Source organism: Pectinophora gossypiella, chromosome 27 (assembly GCF_024362695.1).
Source record: "Pectinophora gossypiella chromosome 27, ilPecGoss1.1, whole genome shotgun sequence".
Taxonomy (NCBI): Eukaryota; Metazoa; Arthropoda; class Insecta; order Lepidoptera; family Gelechiidae; genus Pectinophora; species Pectinophora gossypiella.
The window spans coordinates 5,442,357-5,457,340 of NC_065430.1; the positions used below are offsets into that span (position 1 = coordinate 5,442,357).

General features: G+C 41.1%; 1 protein-coding gene across 1 annotated transcript; it reads right to left on the reverse strand.

The window, feature by feature from the left end:
- Positions 1 to 8,924: 8,924 nt before the first annotated feature.
- On the reverse strand, positions 8,925 to 14,027 carry LOC126378752 (uncharacterized). Its single transcript, XM_050027132.1, has 6 exons — positions 14,007 to 14,027; positions 12,974 to 13,099; positions 12,361 to 12,476; positions 11,587 to 11,768; positions 9,380 to 9,563; positions 8,925 to 9,060 (listed from the first exon to the last, which is right to left on the reverse strand). The coding sequence occupies exons 1-6, from the start codon at positions 14,025 to 14,027 to the stop codon at positions 8,925 to 8,927; spliced, it is 765 nt and encodes a 254-aa protein (XP_049883089.1).
- Positions 14,028 to 14,984: the final 957 nt, after the last annotated feature.

Below are 14,984 nucleotides of genomic sequence, written 5' to 3' on the forward strand. Positions count from 1 at the left end.
TATACTTTAAATTGATATATAAATTTTTATAAACTTATTGGTACTTTTTATTTTATCACTATTTTCATATATGACAGAACTTTGGGACCGACTACGTACAAATGTTTTTTCCCGCTAACTCCCGTTCCCGTGAGAATTTTGCAATATCCTGTTGCAACTAAGCTTTAAGTTTACTAAGGTACCTGCATGCCAAATTTCAAGCGTCTAACTTAAGCGGTTTAGATTTTTCATATAAAAGGATTTTCCCGCTAATTCCCGTTCCCGTGGGAATTCCGGGAATTCCTTTCTTAATGCACCTCTACGGTACCTAAGCTACGTCCCTTCCAAATTTCAAGTGCCTACGTTTAGCCGTTTAGGCTGTGCGTTGATATGTCAGTCAGTTTCTCTTTTTATATATTTAGAATTTTTGTCGCACTATGTCGCCATGTCGCACCTTTCGGTATACGAATTTAAAACACAGATTAAAATAACAAATAAAATTAATAAACAAATTACAATAGCAATCAATTTGTGAAAAATGGGATAATGCTAGGGAGATTATGATTATGATATGTCCCACTGATGGGCATAGGTGTACATACAGACTTCACTAACAGGGTGGGCAGAGCAAGCAATCTTCCGGCCATGTAACTAATGCCATAGGCGGCAAATCTACAACAATTCAAAATAAATACATAAACAGTCTCTATACGTTCTGGGTACAGGCCTAATATACGATCCCACCGACCCGATCACTCTAGCCATAGAGGCAACCAATCAGCTCGCGACACCAAACACTTCAGGACCCCTATACCGACCCCGCCGGCGTGGTCGACGACTTCCCACTAGGGTCGATTAATTCTTTCAAATAGTTTTCCTCTCAGAGGACGCCCTGAGCCGAGGTTCGCGCCCAGCTGGGCACCCTCAGGTCTGTTGTCTTAAACGTTGTACCGGGTGAGAGCCTTCAGCGCTCCCCATTTGTCCGGCCAAGTAATTAATGACATCTGCGGCAAATCTACAATAAGTCACATAAAAAAAAAAAGCTTAATAGCTTAATAGTTATTCTTTGCTCTATGGCTTAGCGTCGAAACCTATGCAGGGAGCTCGTAACACCGTACCGAATACTGAGAGGGATGGTTCAGCCCATGATTAAGGGTCAAAGATAAATTATAAAATGCTAATCTAGAAATAGAAGCCAGTCTAAGATGAACAAACATCAATCTCATTTTACATTTCGAGTTATTTTTGAATTTTATTTACGAATTATGTAACAATGAGTACGACGTTTGACCGCTTCTATTGTTGACGTCACAGGACAGTATTTCCATACAATCTCCGAAGAAAATTTCCGTTTTGACGTTTCGTAAAAAGCATCGCATTTGACTAGGTTGTCAAGTAGTCGATAGCAATATTGCTTTATTAGATGAATTGCTTCGATGTGGCCATTTTAATCCCCCCAGTCCATTCAATTATTTTTGTGTGTGTTAGCAAACTCTACAATAAAACGTAAATATTAGTAACATACCCAGTTTTAATCAGTAAAATGTTAAGTACCACAGATATCACTCTTATTACGGAAACCAAATATTATTACTACAAATTATAATAAGAATTATTATACAAAAGAATACAGCAATTAGTCTTTCAGTTTTTGCATCTCTCGACAATAATCGTCTTCACTTGTTTTTTCTTCTTCGTAGTCCCAGACGGAACACCCGCCAAAAACGTTTTTCTCTTAAAAGTGACGTGACGTTCCTTTTTTGAAATTGCCAACATGTGGGGTTTTATTATAATAAACAGCCTTCGGGGAAAAGCAAAACAAAAAAAAAAACATCGCACATTGACCCTCACAGTATTCAGTACGGTGTCACTAACACCATTTTATAGAGTAGGTAAGTATTACTTTATCAAATAACCTTTGATCTGACCCAACCCGTTTCGTGGTAGTCTATATTCTCAAAACGATTACGCGCAAACACACCGTTGCGTTATTGATAAGGGATAACTGTTGTTATTTATAACAATAATATTCAAATTCAAAATTAAAAAATATCTTTATTCAGTAGGTAACATAGTTACACTTTGAATCGTCAATTTTTACATAACGAACGTCTCATCCGCCTAAAACTACTGCAGCTTCTCACAACCTGTATAGCCGGGGAAAAGAAGCTGCAAGAAAAACCTCGGCACAGGGCCCTAGACGTTCTTTAAAAATACAATTGAGTAATTTAGCTGCCTAATATCAGTTCTCAGACAGTTAATCCCATGCATTCATATCTTTTAAATAATCACTAACTTTATAATAACCTTTTTTGTAAAGTTTATATGAAAATAAGTCTTCTGACCACCTCAATTGAGAATTGAGTCGTGAGTTTTTTCTTTGAAATGACTTATTCTATATACCCGGACAAATGGGGAGCGCTGATACACACCCCGGACACTTCATACAAACAACCTCGTTTTACACAGACACTACACATTGACATTATCGTACACGCGCATATGTGTGTGTGGCGTCTGACGCCATACGATTCGAGACTGCCCTCTAGATATTTATTTATTTTTATTTATTTATGTCATCATCATCATCATCAGCCCATTAACGTCCCCACTGCTGGGGCACGGGCCTCGCCTATGGATGGATAGGGAGATCGGGCCTTAAACCATCACGCGGGCCCAGTGCGGATTGATGGTTATTAACGACTGCTAATGCAGCCGGGACCAACGGCTTAACGTGCCTCCCGAAGCACGGAGGAGCTCGAGATGAAAACTTTTCTTTTTTTGTGGTCACCCATCCTATGACCGGCCTTTACGAAAGTTGCTTTACTTCAACAATCGCAGACCGAGCGCGTTCATCGTTAACAATTTTCACATTGTGTTCGACATTATACATCATCCATACTTAACATATTTAAACATTATATGACTTACAAAAATAATTAATTGTACTGTTTTCATGTGTTATGTCTGATTGTTGAAATTTTAGTTCTGTGCAATAAAGTATATTTGATTTGATTTGATTAATAGCATAAAATTTATAGCAATTTATAATAATTTAAATAGTAAAAACAAAGTAACAATGTCAATGAATTGAATTGAATTAAGCAATAATGTCAAAATTTAAAAGATATTTAGATTTAAGGATGTAAAGTTAAATAAATAAAAAATAATAATACAATATACAATAATGTCATGTTAATTTCATAATCAATTTTCATTGATCATGTCAATGGGACAGTTCTCATACAAAAACAGGGACTTGAGCATGATCTTGAAGGCAGTTTCAGCTGAGATTAGTCTATTAATACCACCCTAAACTATGTTCGAGAAGGGGTGAGGTAAACCTAGCTCAGACGCTGGTGGGGAGCGGAGAGTTGCCGTTCTATACGTAGTATTATTCCTTATTCTATGGCTGAGGGCTCTCAACCGATACAAAATTTAACACAACGATAGTGGTATGCGCCGAACCACGCCGGCGGGGTCGGTATCCAGTCGTGAGTTTATATTATTACAAATAGGAATTCACCGTTATGCTGTTTTCCACAGGGTCTAAGATTTGACAGGTCCGGTTTTTTAATGACTGCCTAAGTTACGGACCTTTGTCGTAAGATGTACATACATACATAAACTCACGCCTATTTCCCACCGGGGTAAGCAGAGACTATAGAATTCCATTTGCTTCGATCCTGACACACTTTGTCACTTTGTGTTTTGGCACTTTGTCGTGAGATGTGTATCTATGAAATGAATTTCTCAGGAATATGGGTTTCCTCAAGATGATTCTTCACCGCTGAGAAATTCGAGACTCAAAACTTGTTGATAAGTTATTACTAAAGAGGTCTATTGACCTCTTTTGATTTGACATTTAACTTCAAAACTAACGTACTGAAATTGACATAAAGATAGCGAAATAAAATTGTGTTTCACCGTCGCCCAAGCAGAAGAACTAAGTAGCAAATCGTCAAACACGCGTAACGTCTAAGAAAGAAAGAAAGAAACGTTTATTATAAGCAACTTGCCTATTAGCAAAACGTCTGTAAACAAAAGTAAGCATTAGGAGAGCTTCATCATTTGAGTCAAATTCAAAAATATCTTTATTCAGTAGGTAACATAGTTACACTTTGAATCGTCAATTTTTACATAACGAACGTCTCATCCGCCTAAAACTACTGCAGTCCTTTAAAGGGCAAGTCAAGGCGCATTTCCTTACGTCTATTTCCTCTTCATCTTCATAATCTATCTACTCCTTTTCTACCATAGTATATGTAGTAGTTTAAGTATTGATATTTATTTATTGTAACAATTATATGCGAGGAGGAGCTCGGTGGCGCAGCGGTAAACGCGCTCGGTCTGCGATTGTTAAAGTTAAGCAACATTCGCAAAGGCCGGTCATAGAATGGGTGACCACAAAAAAAAGTTTTCATCTCGAGCTCCTCCGTGGTTCGGAAGGCACGTTAAGCTGTTGGTCCCGGCTGCATTAGCAGTCGTTAATAACCACCAATCCGCACTGGGCCCGCGTGGTGGTTTAAGGCCCGATCTCGCTAGCCATCCATAAGGAAGGCCCGTGCCCCAGCAGTGGGGACATTAATGGGCTGGTGATGATGATGAACAGTTATATGTGTATTATTATAATGTAGTTTATTTACTCGTAAGTGTATCTATCTTTGTATTTATTTTTATACGTATAAGTACTCCCATGCTGCACTATCCCGCTATATTACATAATATTAAATATCTCTTATACTTAAAGGTATAAGGTAGTTGATCCCGTGCTTCGGAGGGCACGTTAAGCCGTTGGTCCCGGCTATTAGCCGTAAAAACACCTCCACCAACCAGCAGTGGAGCAGCGTGGCGGAGTATGCTCCATACCCTCTCCGGTTGATTGAGAGGAGGCCTGTGCCCAGCAGTGGGACGTATATAGGCTATTTATGTTTATATTATGTTATGTCTTTATATTATTAAAGGTTGCCTGAAAGAGATTGCTATTTAGCAATACATAAAGTGGGGAGTTGCCGTTCTATACATACTTAGTATTATTCCTTATTAGTGATGTGCCGGAACGTTAAAAATGTATATCCGCGGATGCGGATCTGAATACGGATATTTAGTGTAAAGATCCGCGGATACGGATACGGATCTTTATTTTCTTAAAAAAAAAGATTAAAGTTTTAGTTATTTCATTGTTATAAAAGTGATATTTTATCTTGCTTTCATTATAAAGATCTATCTATCTAAATGTTTGCAATATAAAGGTGCCAAATATTTGATTTTAAGAAATAAAAACAATCTGAATAGAATTTTATAGTTTTTTATTTAATAATTCTTCTTAATCACCTGAAAAAGATCCGTAAAAGATCCGCGTGAAAAGTAACGGATACAGATACGGATTTTTCTTTTATCTCGGATATCCGCGGATACGGATATTCGGAACATCACTATTCCTTATTCTATAACCTGGGCTCGAACTGCTCCAAGCCGGCGCTCCCCGATTGCATATCGACCTCATCATAATCATCATCATTGTATTATCTTTACAGTTCTTCATTCCATGGCCAGTTTCCTCCGCCAAGCCTCAGTGACCAGACTCTTGACCACGGTGAAGATGAAGCCGGTCATCCACCTGGGCGGGCCACACGACCACACCATACTGTACTCCTACCCTGATGTTAAGCAGGAGCCTGAACACGATCTGATTGAGGAAGGTAAGTTAAAACAAAGTCACACCATCATACAATTAGGATTAATACTTCTTATCGTGTGGGTTGTGAGGTGGTATACCAGCTTCATCAATCCTGGTGTCAGGGTTATTATTGAGCTGCCAAAGGCTCATGTAACAATTACACACTTACATATGTAAATAGTAACCGGAACCAACGGCTTAACGTGCCTTCCGAAGCACGTAGCATCTTCTTTCGGATAATAAGGTGATCAGCCTCAAATGTCCTAACCAAACTAGGGATCACAAAGTGGTTTTTGTGATATGTCTCCACCGGGATACGAAATCGGGGCCTCCGGATCGTGAGTCCAACGCTCATCCACTGGACCACAGACGCCATAGGATTAATACTACGTCATCATCATTATCAGCTGGAAATCGTCCAATCTTCCAAGGCTCGCCACAATAACCGATCCTCTGCTGCCTGTATCCAGCGTTTTCCCGCGAACTTCAGACGGTCATCGGTCCACCTTGTGGGAGGCCTGCCCACGCTGCGCCTTCGTATACTGTATACATACATACATAAACTGCCTATATACGTCCCACTGCTGGGCACAGGCCTCCCCTCAATCAACCGGAGGGGGTATGGAGCATACTCCACCACGCTGCTCCACTGCGGGTTGGTGGAGGTGTTTTTACGGCTAATAGCCGGGACCAACGGCTTAACATGCCTTCCGAAGCACGGAATCATCTTACTTTTTCGGACAATCAGGAAAGTCCTTACCAGTCTCACAAAGTGATTTCGACAATGTCCCCATCGGGAATCGAACCCGGACCTCCAGATCTTGAGCCTAACGCTCTAACCACTAGACTACGGAGGCTGTTATAGACCACGGAGGCTGTTAACGTATACTGTGTAGAATAGAACGGCAACTCTCCGCTCCCCACCAGCGGCTGAGCTAGGTTTACCCTCGGTCTCACTTTAGTCTTCAAGCGTATGGGCGTCAGACGTCACCCACACATGCGCGTGTACGATAACGTCAATGTGTAGTGTCTGTGTAAAACGAGGTGTTTTGTATGAAGTGTTCGGGGTGTGACACTATACTGCACTCTTACCCTGAGATTACGCAGGAGCCTGAACATAATAGAAGAACGTACAGTCAGAAGCAAATAGTGACAGTGAAATAAATAAATAGCAAATAGTGTTAGGTTATGTATATAGGTTAGGTATATATTATATTTGTAAGTATGTTATATATATTTATTTGCATGTATTTTATTGGTAAAATTGTACTTTATTGGTAATAAGTTGTACTTATAGTTTGTACCCGCAATCTTTCAATTATTATTTTTTTTTACATTTTTCCTCACCTTATGGTTGCCTGGAAGAAATCGCTTTAAGCGATAAGGCCGCCATTTGCCGTGTACTTAATTAAGACACTTTTTGTAATTATTTCTTTTTATTTTGGTGCAATAAAGTGTATTTGTATTGTACTTATTGTATTGTATTGTGACAGTCAAGCTATACATATAGTCAGCAACATCCAGAATGTCCAATAACTTAGGGACGTTTAAGGTGGCCGTATAGATAGTAACACTCTGACCAAAAACATCGGCAGAACCTGCTTGCCAAAAAAGTTCGCAACAACCTAATCTTCCAGATTCGCGAGACGCTTACAATGACAGATAGTTGGGCTCAATTATGTCCTCTTAAATATGACAACACTCACTTCGCCAATATCCAAGCAGTCAAGATGTTCAAAAATATGTGTACGATTAGGTTGTTGACTTGTGCCAACTTTTTGGACACGAAGGTTGTGCCGATGTTTTTGGTCACTTAAAGTGTTACTATCTATACGCTACGAATAAATAATTAGCTTTTATATTATAATGTATGGAAGACAAAAATAAAATATCCTGCGCGGATCATCCGATGCATTTATTCGTAGTCTATACGACCACCTTCATTTCATTTCATTTACCTTGAACGTCCCTAAATTATTGGAAATTCTGGATGTTACTAACTATATGTACATACCTTGTCTGTCGCTAACTATTTACTTCTGACCGTACCTAAGTAAAAAAAGAGAGACCTTTCAGGGTACAGTACCCAAAACCCAGACGTACATTTTCCTAGAGGGGGCGAACTCTGCGCCCGATTCGAATTGGTGTGAGGCGGAGTTACCGTTCTATTGCGTAGTGTAATTCTTTGTTCTGTCGTACCCACAAGTACTTCTGTTTAGATCTGGAGCTCTACCCATGGAGAGATCTATACTCAGGCGGCATACACATAATGGCGACTCCTGAAGCACGAAGTCTGAACAGTGTGTGACTAACACCCATATCCTTTTGCTCACAGAGGGGAAGAGCGGGACAGGCGGGCTAGAGCGTAGGACTTGCTGTTTCATACAAAACTCCCCGCACCGGTCCATTTATCCCGCTTTTCCTCATTGCAGGGCTGTTTAGGTTTATAATTATATGTACTTACTTTTTAATTAATAAAAAAAATATACTATTACACTGTGATTTTAGATATACCTCGTTAATGTAGCATTCTGATTTCTGATGTTAAATTAATAGAATTTTGAGAATTGAGATAGTCTTCTTATCTATGCGCAGGCTTGAGATTGAATTATCTAGTAGAATCTTGAAATTGGATTAGTAGACTCCTGAGATTTAATTAGTAAAATTTTGAGATTGGATTAGTACGATTTTGAGATTGGATTAGTAGAATCTTAGATTCGATTACTTAGTATAATCTTGAGATTGGATTAGTAGAATCCTGAGGTCGATTTAGTAGAATCCTGAGATCGATTTAGTAGAATGCTGAGTGTCGCACACAGGTTGTTGTGCTCTGGCTGGTGTATAGAGGATGGTAAAGAATACGGCGATTTAGAGTTGACCACGTTATATATTCAATAGGTGCACAGAAAATTACATAATTACGGTGCAGTCGATTATAGAAGAAGAGAGAAAAAATTTTGCCATTTTATACATAAAAAGTAAAAAATATAATTTGTTGGATGTTGCCAACACTGAGTTTAAGTCTGTTTAATTAGTAAAATTTTGAGATTGCATTAGTAGAATCTTTAAATGAGATTAATAGAATGCTGAGATTAAGTAGAATCTTGGGATTGGATTAGTAGACTCCTAAGATTTAATTAGTAAAATTTTGAGATTGGTTTAGTAGAATCTTGAGATTGGATTAATAGAATCCTGAGGTTGATTTGAGGGATATATCGGAACAAACACACAGCTTTTTTATAATAGACTTATAATTCTCATATTATCACTCGGCGCGCAGGCAGCGGTCAGAGCATTTCTTGAGGCAGTCGGGGTCGTTGCGGCAGTGTGCCCGGCAGCTGGCCTGGCAGCGGGTCACTGTGCGCACATTGGTGCGCGGGAGTCGCTCGTCGAACATCAGACTGGGGAAACCACACGTTTTAGAACTTTCACACCCAGGACACGTCATACAAACAACCTCGTTTTACACAGACACTACACATTGACATTATCGTACACGCGCATCTGTGTGTGTGACGTCTGAGGGCTGCCAATTATAATACCTACCTAATTTAACCATTTTTTTTTGACGTGACTTATTGTAGATTTGCCGCAGATGGCATTAACTACTTAACCGGACAAATGGGGAGCGTTAAAGGCTCTCACCCGGTATAAAGTTTAAGACAACAGGCCTGAGGGTGCCCAGTTCTGATCTTTTTTTCTTCTGGCTAAGACTCTTACCTGTCAATAAAAGGCACGGAAGTGCACGTAGCAGCATCGCAATGCAGCACAGGGGGTGCCACAGCCGCCATCAGGGAGCTGTCCTCGCCGACCACGTAAGGGATGTGGTCGATGTACACGTTGTCAAACAAACACATTCGCTTCATGTATTCTTCGGAGTGCGTGAACATCGTTGGAGGAATACCTGGGCAGGTCGAGAGGGTAGAGGTTGACAACTTTATTTTTTGTTAATCATCATCACCAGCCCATTAACGTCCCCACTGCTGGGGCACGGGCCTTCCCTATGGATGGATAGGGAGATCGCGCCTTAAACCACCACGCGGGCCCAGTGCGGATTGGTGGATATTAACGACTGCTAATGCAGCCGGGACCAACGGCTTAACGTGCCTTCCGAAGCAAGGAGGAGCTCGAGATGAAAACTTTTTTTATGGTCACCCATCCTATGATCGGCCTTTGCGAAAGTTGCTTAAGTTCAACAATCGCAGACCGAGCGCGTTTACCGCTGCGCCACCGAGCTCCTCTTTTTTTTTGTTAATAGGTGCTGCCAATTATTGAAAAGCAAAAATTTAGTATCGATCGTCATCGACTCGCAAAGAAAAATAGGTGCGGCACACAACAGCATCCGTGCTCCAATGGTTGAGGGTTTGAATCCTGGTGGGGACCAGAGTTTGGTTAGAACACTATCGGCTGACCCCGTCCGAAAGTAAGATGATTCGTTCTTACACACATACATAAACTCACCCCTATTTCCCACCGGGGTAAGCAGAGACTATAGAATTCCATTTGCTTCGATCCTGACACACTTCTCTTGCTTGCTCTCCTTTGTTCTTGGGAAGGCACGTAAAGCCGTTGGTCCTGGTTACTACTTACTGATGTAAGTACGTAGTCGTTACATGAGCCACGGCAGGGGCTTTTGGAGTTGATGTGGTTGGTAATCCACCTCACAACGATAGAAGAAGAAGCCGAGAAGTAGTCGTAAAGCGATCTAGTCAAAAATGGCTTATAGTCTAATCGAGATGTAGTCATGTAACATAGTAAGTAAGTAAGTAAATCTTTATTTCCTCTACAAAAAAAAAAAAACACATGGATACATAAATACATACAAAAATACAATATTTGTAGACGCTGATAGCCTAAACTAGGATACCCTGTGTTTTAGGACTCCAGGCCTCCACCTCCAGAAAGCCATGGTCAAGAGAAAATAACAAAATAGAAAAAGAAAAAATAAAAATAGTTAACTTGAATTAAACATAGACTAAATCACAAAAAAATGTTTAAAAAGAAAATATTAATTCTATAAATGCTTTTATGTGTGTGTGTGCGTGCGTGAGTGCGTCTCACTTCTATTTAATTATGTCTAATAAATTCTCTGTTTCGTCATAATTAAAATTCTGTAACCATACCGCTACTGATTTTTTACATTGGTAAATGTTTAATGGGTAAATTTTAATATCTTTATTACATTTGTTATACAGGTAAGATCCTAGAAAGTCATAGAATCTTTTTGAAAAACTGTTTTAACTTACTTACTTTACTTACTTAGTCATGTAACATACAAAGTCTTATCGATATGTAGTCATATGACTACATAATGGCCCCGATTCCTGCAGACACCGCCTAATTTTATTTTAAGTTATATCCGTCATTTTCATATCCGTCGAAAAGGAAAGGGACGGATGATTCACAACTCTTAATTTTAGGAAGAATGAGTAAATGAATGAATAACCCGGGCGAATCAAAAGGTACGTCGCTGGTATGCAATCCGTTTGACGTGCTGTGTACTTAACTGTGTCGGGTAATTGACGGATGTAATTTTTTTAGACGGTTGGTTTAGATTTGTGCTTAAAATTGACGTGTGTTCCATAAATTTTATGCTTGTCGATTACCCGTCCCTTTCCTTTTCGGCGGATAAGAAAATGACAGATTTAACTTAAAATAAAATTAGATGGTATTTACAGGAATTAGCACCATTATGTAGTTACATAGCTTCTAACCTTTCCGAAGCACGGATTATCGTACTTTCGGACAGTCAGGTGATCAGCCTGTAATGTCCTAACCAAACTAGGGATCACAAAGTGATTTTCGTGATATGTCCCCACCGGAATTCGACCCTACCTCCGGATCGTGAGCACAACGCTCAACCACTGGACCACGGAGGCCGTTCTGCTCATGATTCTGAGTTAATATCAAGTGGTATTTCCACTCACCAACAGCAAAGTATCTGGTGTTACACATGTGTTCCTGTATCAAGTCGGAGCGGTTGTTGAACCAGCCGATGAGCCACTTGAGGTCCTCGAACTTGGTGATCTCATCGTTGATGACCTTCCTGGTCAACCTAAGGTACTCCACGTCAGCTTCTATCACCGACTCGTCCTTGTCTTCGCCGTAGCTGGAAGTGGTACACATATTGAGTGCGCCGTGATAGGCCAGTTGGTAGAACGCTTGTCTCTCACTTTGATTCGAACCCAGCACAGGCCTCATCATCATCAGCTCATTAACGTCCCCACTGCTGGGGCACGGGCCTTCCCTATGGATGGATAGGGAGATCGGGCCTTAAACCATCACGCGGGCCCAGTGCGGATTGATGGTTATATTAACGACTTTTTGTATGAAGTGTCCGAGGTGTTGCTCCATCTGAAATGGCCGTAAGTGGCTGAGGAGCAAAGGAGAGAACATGCGGACTCGTTCTCGCTTACACTTACCTACGCGTTAACACATTCCGGACACTTCATTCAAACAACTTCGTTTTACGCAGACACTACACATTGACGTTATCGTACACGCGCATCTGTGTGTGTGACGTCTGACACCATACGATTCAAGTCTAAACTATGTTCGACGGGGGGTGAGGTAAACCTAGCCCAGCTGCTGGTGGGGAGCGGAGAGTTGCCGTTCTATACGTAGTATCATTTCTTATTCTATGGCGTTAGGCAGCATATGGTAAGGATGAGATTTTTATGTAAATAAGCAATATCACTTACTTCCTGTACTGCATCTTGAGGATAGCCTCGGTCATGTGGATCCTGAAGATGACTCCAGGTCTTAAGTGGGCTTGATATAGATCCTTGGGCATCTCAACGAAACCAGCTTCATAGCTCTATAAGTTTACATGATAAGGTGTTCAAATGTTATCATATTTACAAAAACCATAAATGACTCTTCATTTATAACAGGTTGGCTGAAAGAGATTTCTTTCAGAAATAAGCCCTAGTAGTTGCACCGTCTCTTTTGTCAATATGATAGGCGCGGCATAAGCGGACCCAAAATCATTATGACACTCTCAACTAGTTTATTGCTAAATAGCAATTTCTGCCGCCTGGCAGAGGTTGCCTAACCTTAGGGTGAAAGAAGATTATTCATTGGAGCACGGGCTGGTGCAATAAACATATAATGATACCAACATAACAAAAAAAAAATCATGAATCATGTCGTCATGTTCTTAGGCAAACTGTTGATGAGATAAGGTATACGCTTACTTAGGGTCCTATCCCTTATAATAATTGTACACTATCGGAACAACCGATTTCCCTTAGGCCATTGGTCGCGAGGAAGGCTAGATAATAATGAATTTGTTAAAAAAAATCATTTGTTTACCCTAATAGGCGGGTCGTAGGTGTCCGATGTGATCTTCTTCTTCTTATTCTTCTTGCTACCCTTCCCTTGCCTCAGGAGGTGGTCACCACGTCTGGCGATTGGCACCTCGGATGTTGTCGCGTTCCTCTGGAACATATATGCAAAGATGTAACACTATGGTGTAGTTTAATGTCTATCCATCACATTTTTTTTGACGTGACTTATTGTAGATTTGCCGCAGATGGCATTAACTACTTGGCCGGACAAATGGGGAGCGCTGAAGGCTCTCACCCGGTACAACGTTTAAGACAACAGGCCTGAGGGTGCCCAGTTGGGCGCGAACCTCGGCTTAGGGCGTCGTCTGAGAGGAAAAATATTTGGAAGATTTAACCGACCCTAGAGGGTCGATAGCGATAAGCGCTGAATGAGGGAAAACGTCGACCACGCCGGCGGGGTCGGTATCGGGGTCCTGAAGTGTTCGGTGTCGCGAGCTGATTGGCTGCCTCTATGGCTAGAGTAATCGGTTCGTCGGGATTGTATATTACGTCCTTCGGACGCCGATACTTTTCAGTACCGTCCCTAAGCGGAATGTACTCGGAAGCCGCAACTACCAGGGGATTTGGGTGGTGCGGAGCAGAAATCCATCACATTCGCACTGCCGTGTATAAACGTATTCCGTTCGTTCCTTTGGTTGAGACATTACAGGCTGATGTAAGTAAGTAGTCGTTACATGAGCCATGTCAAGGGCCTTTGGCGGCTCATTAATAACCCTGACAACAGGGTTGACGAGGTTGGGAATTCACCTCACAACCCACACGATAGTAGAAGAAGATAGGTAGTTATACTTTGAGTTGTCAATTTTACTTAAGTAATAGATTTTTTGTCTAACGACTCATCCGACTATATCATTCCATTTGCTTCGATCCTGACACACTTCTCTTGCTTCCTCCACATTCATCAATCGTTTCATCGCACGCCGGTTCAGAGTAGATCGATCTCCAATTCGGTCAAGGTACGTCCTTTTAGGTCTTCCTCTGCCAGCCCTACCACCAACCGCGCTGTTATTTCTATGCATTCCTATCTTTTAACACCTTCACAGTACCCATACAAAGTCTTTTTTCGACCCGGTAAGTCCAACTTAGATAATGTCGAATTCGTATGTTTATTATAATGTAACTACAACGTATAAGAAGTTTCATTTCCAATTTCTTAAGTCCGAGCCCGAAAACGTAGTTCGAAGTTGTATGAACCCCGTGACGCACACGTGGGGGCACGGACTTCCCATCATTATCACATTTCACACTTTTCACATTTCACTCCTTTTCTAACTCGTGCGCAGCGCCGCCGTAAGGCAGCACTGGCAGGGTCGCCATGCACTGTGGGACGCCGGAGTTGTGAAGTTAGGTAAATAAGAAACGTGTGTCTTCTAAGACGGTCGTATATTATCTGTCTATGGATATGACATATGACATAGATATGTATGTAACATGGGTGTGGAGGTACACACTACACTATACTGAATCGTATACTTACATCAGCTTCTTCAGGTTGAGCTGTGGTCACTCGGTTTCTGTTGCGCCTGCGTCCGCCGCGGCCTCGCCGTCTCTTTCGAATTTAATTAATTATTACATTATTACTTAGGCATACATATATATTAAGGCTTATGATTGAGCAGGACATGAACACACAGGACATGGGCAGATAGGGCAGGGCAGCGATATGATAGGACAGAAGGCAAGAGGGAAACCACTGCCCTATTTTTCTCTAAAAAGTAGCATGGAGAGGAATGCTACACCGACAAGAGAATGGCTCTTAAATTAATGATAGACAGGGTAGGTAGCTGTGGTAGCCCAGTTGGTAGAACGCTTGATTCTCACTTTGAGGTCGCAGGTTCGAATCCAGCACAGGCGTAAACCAATGATTGTCGAATTTCTTTTCGAATTCATGTTTGGATCATAAATGATTATCACGTGTTCAGCGGTGAAGGGAAACTTCGTGAGGAAACCCACATTTCGGAGAAACGTATGGGGTA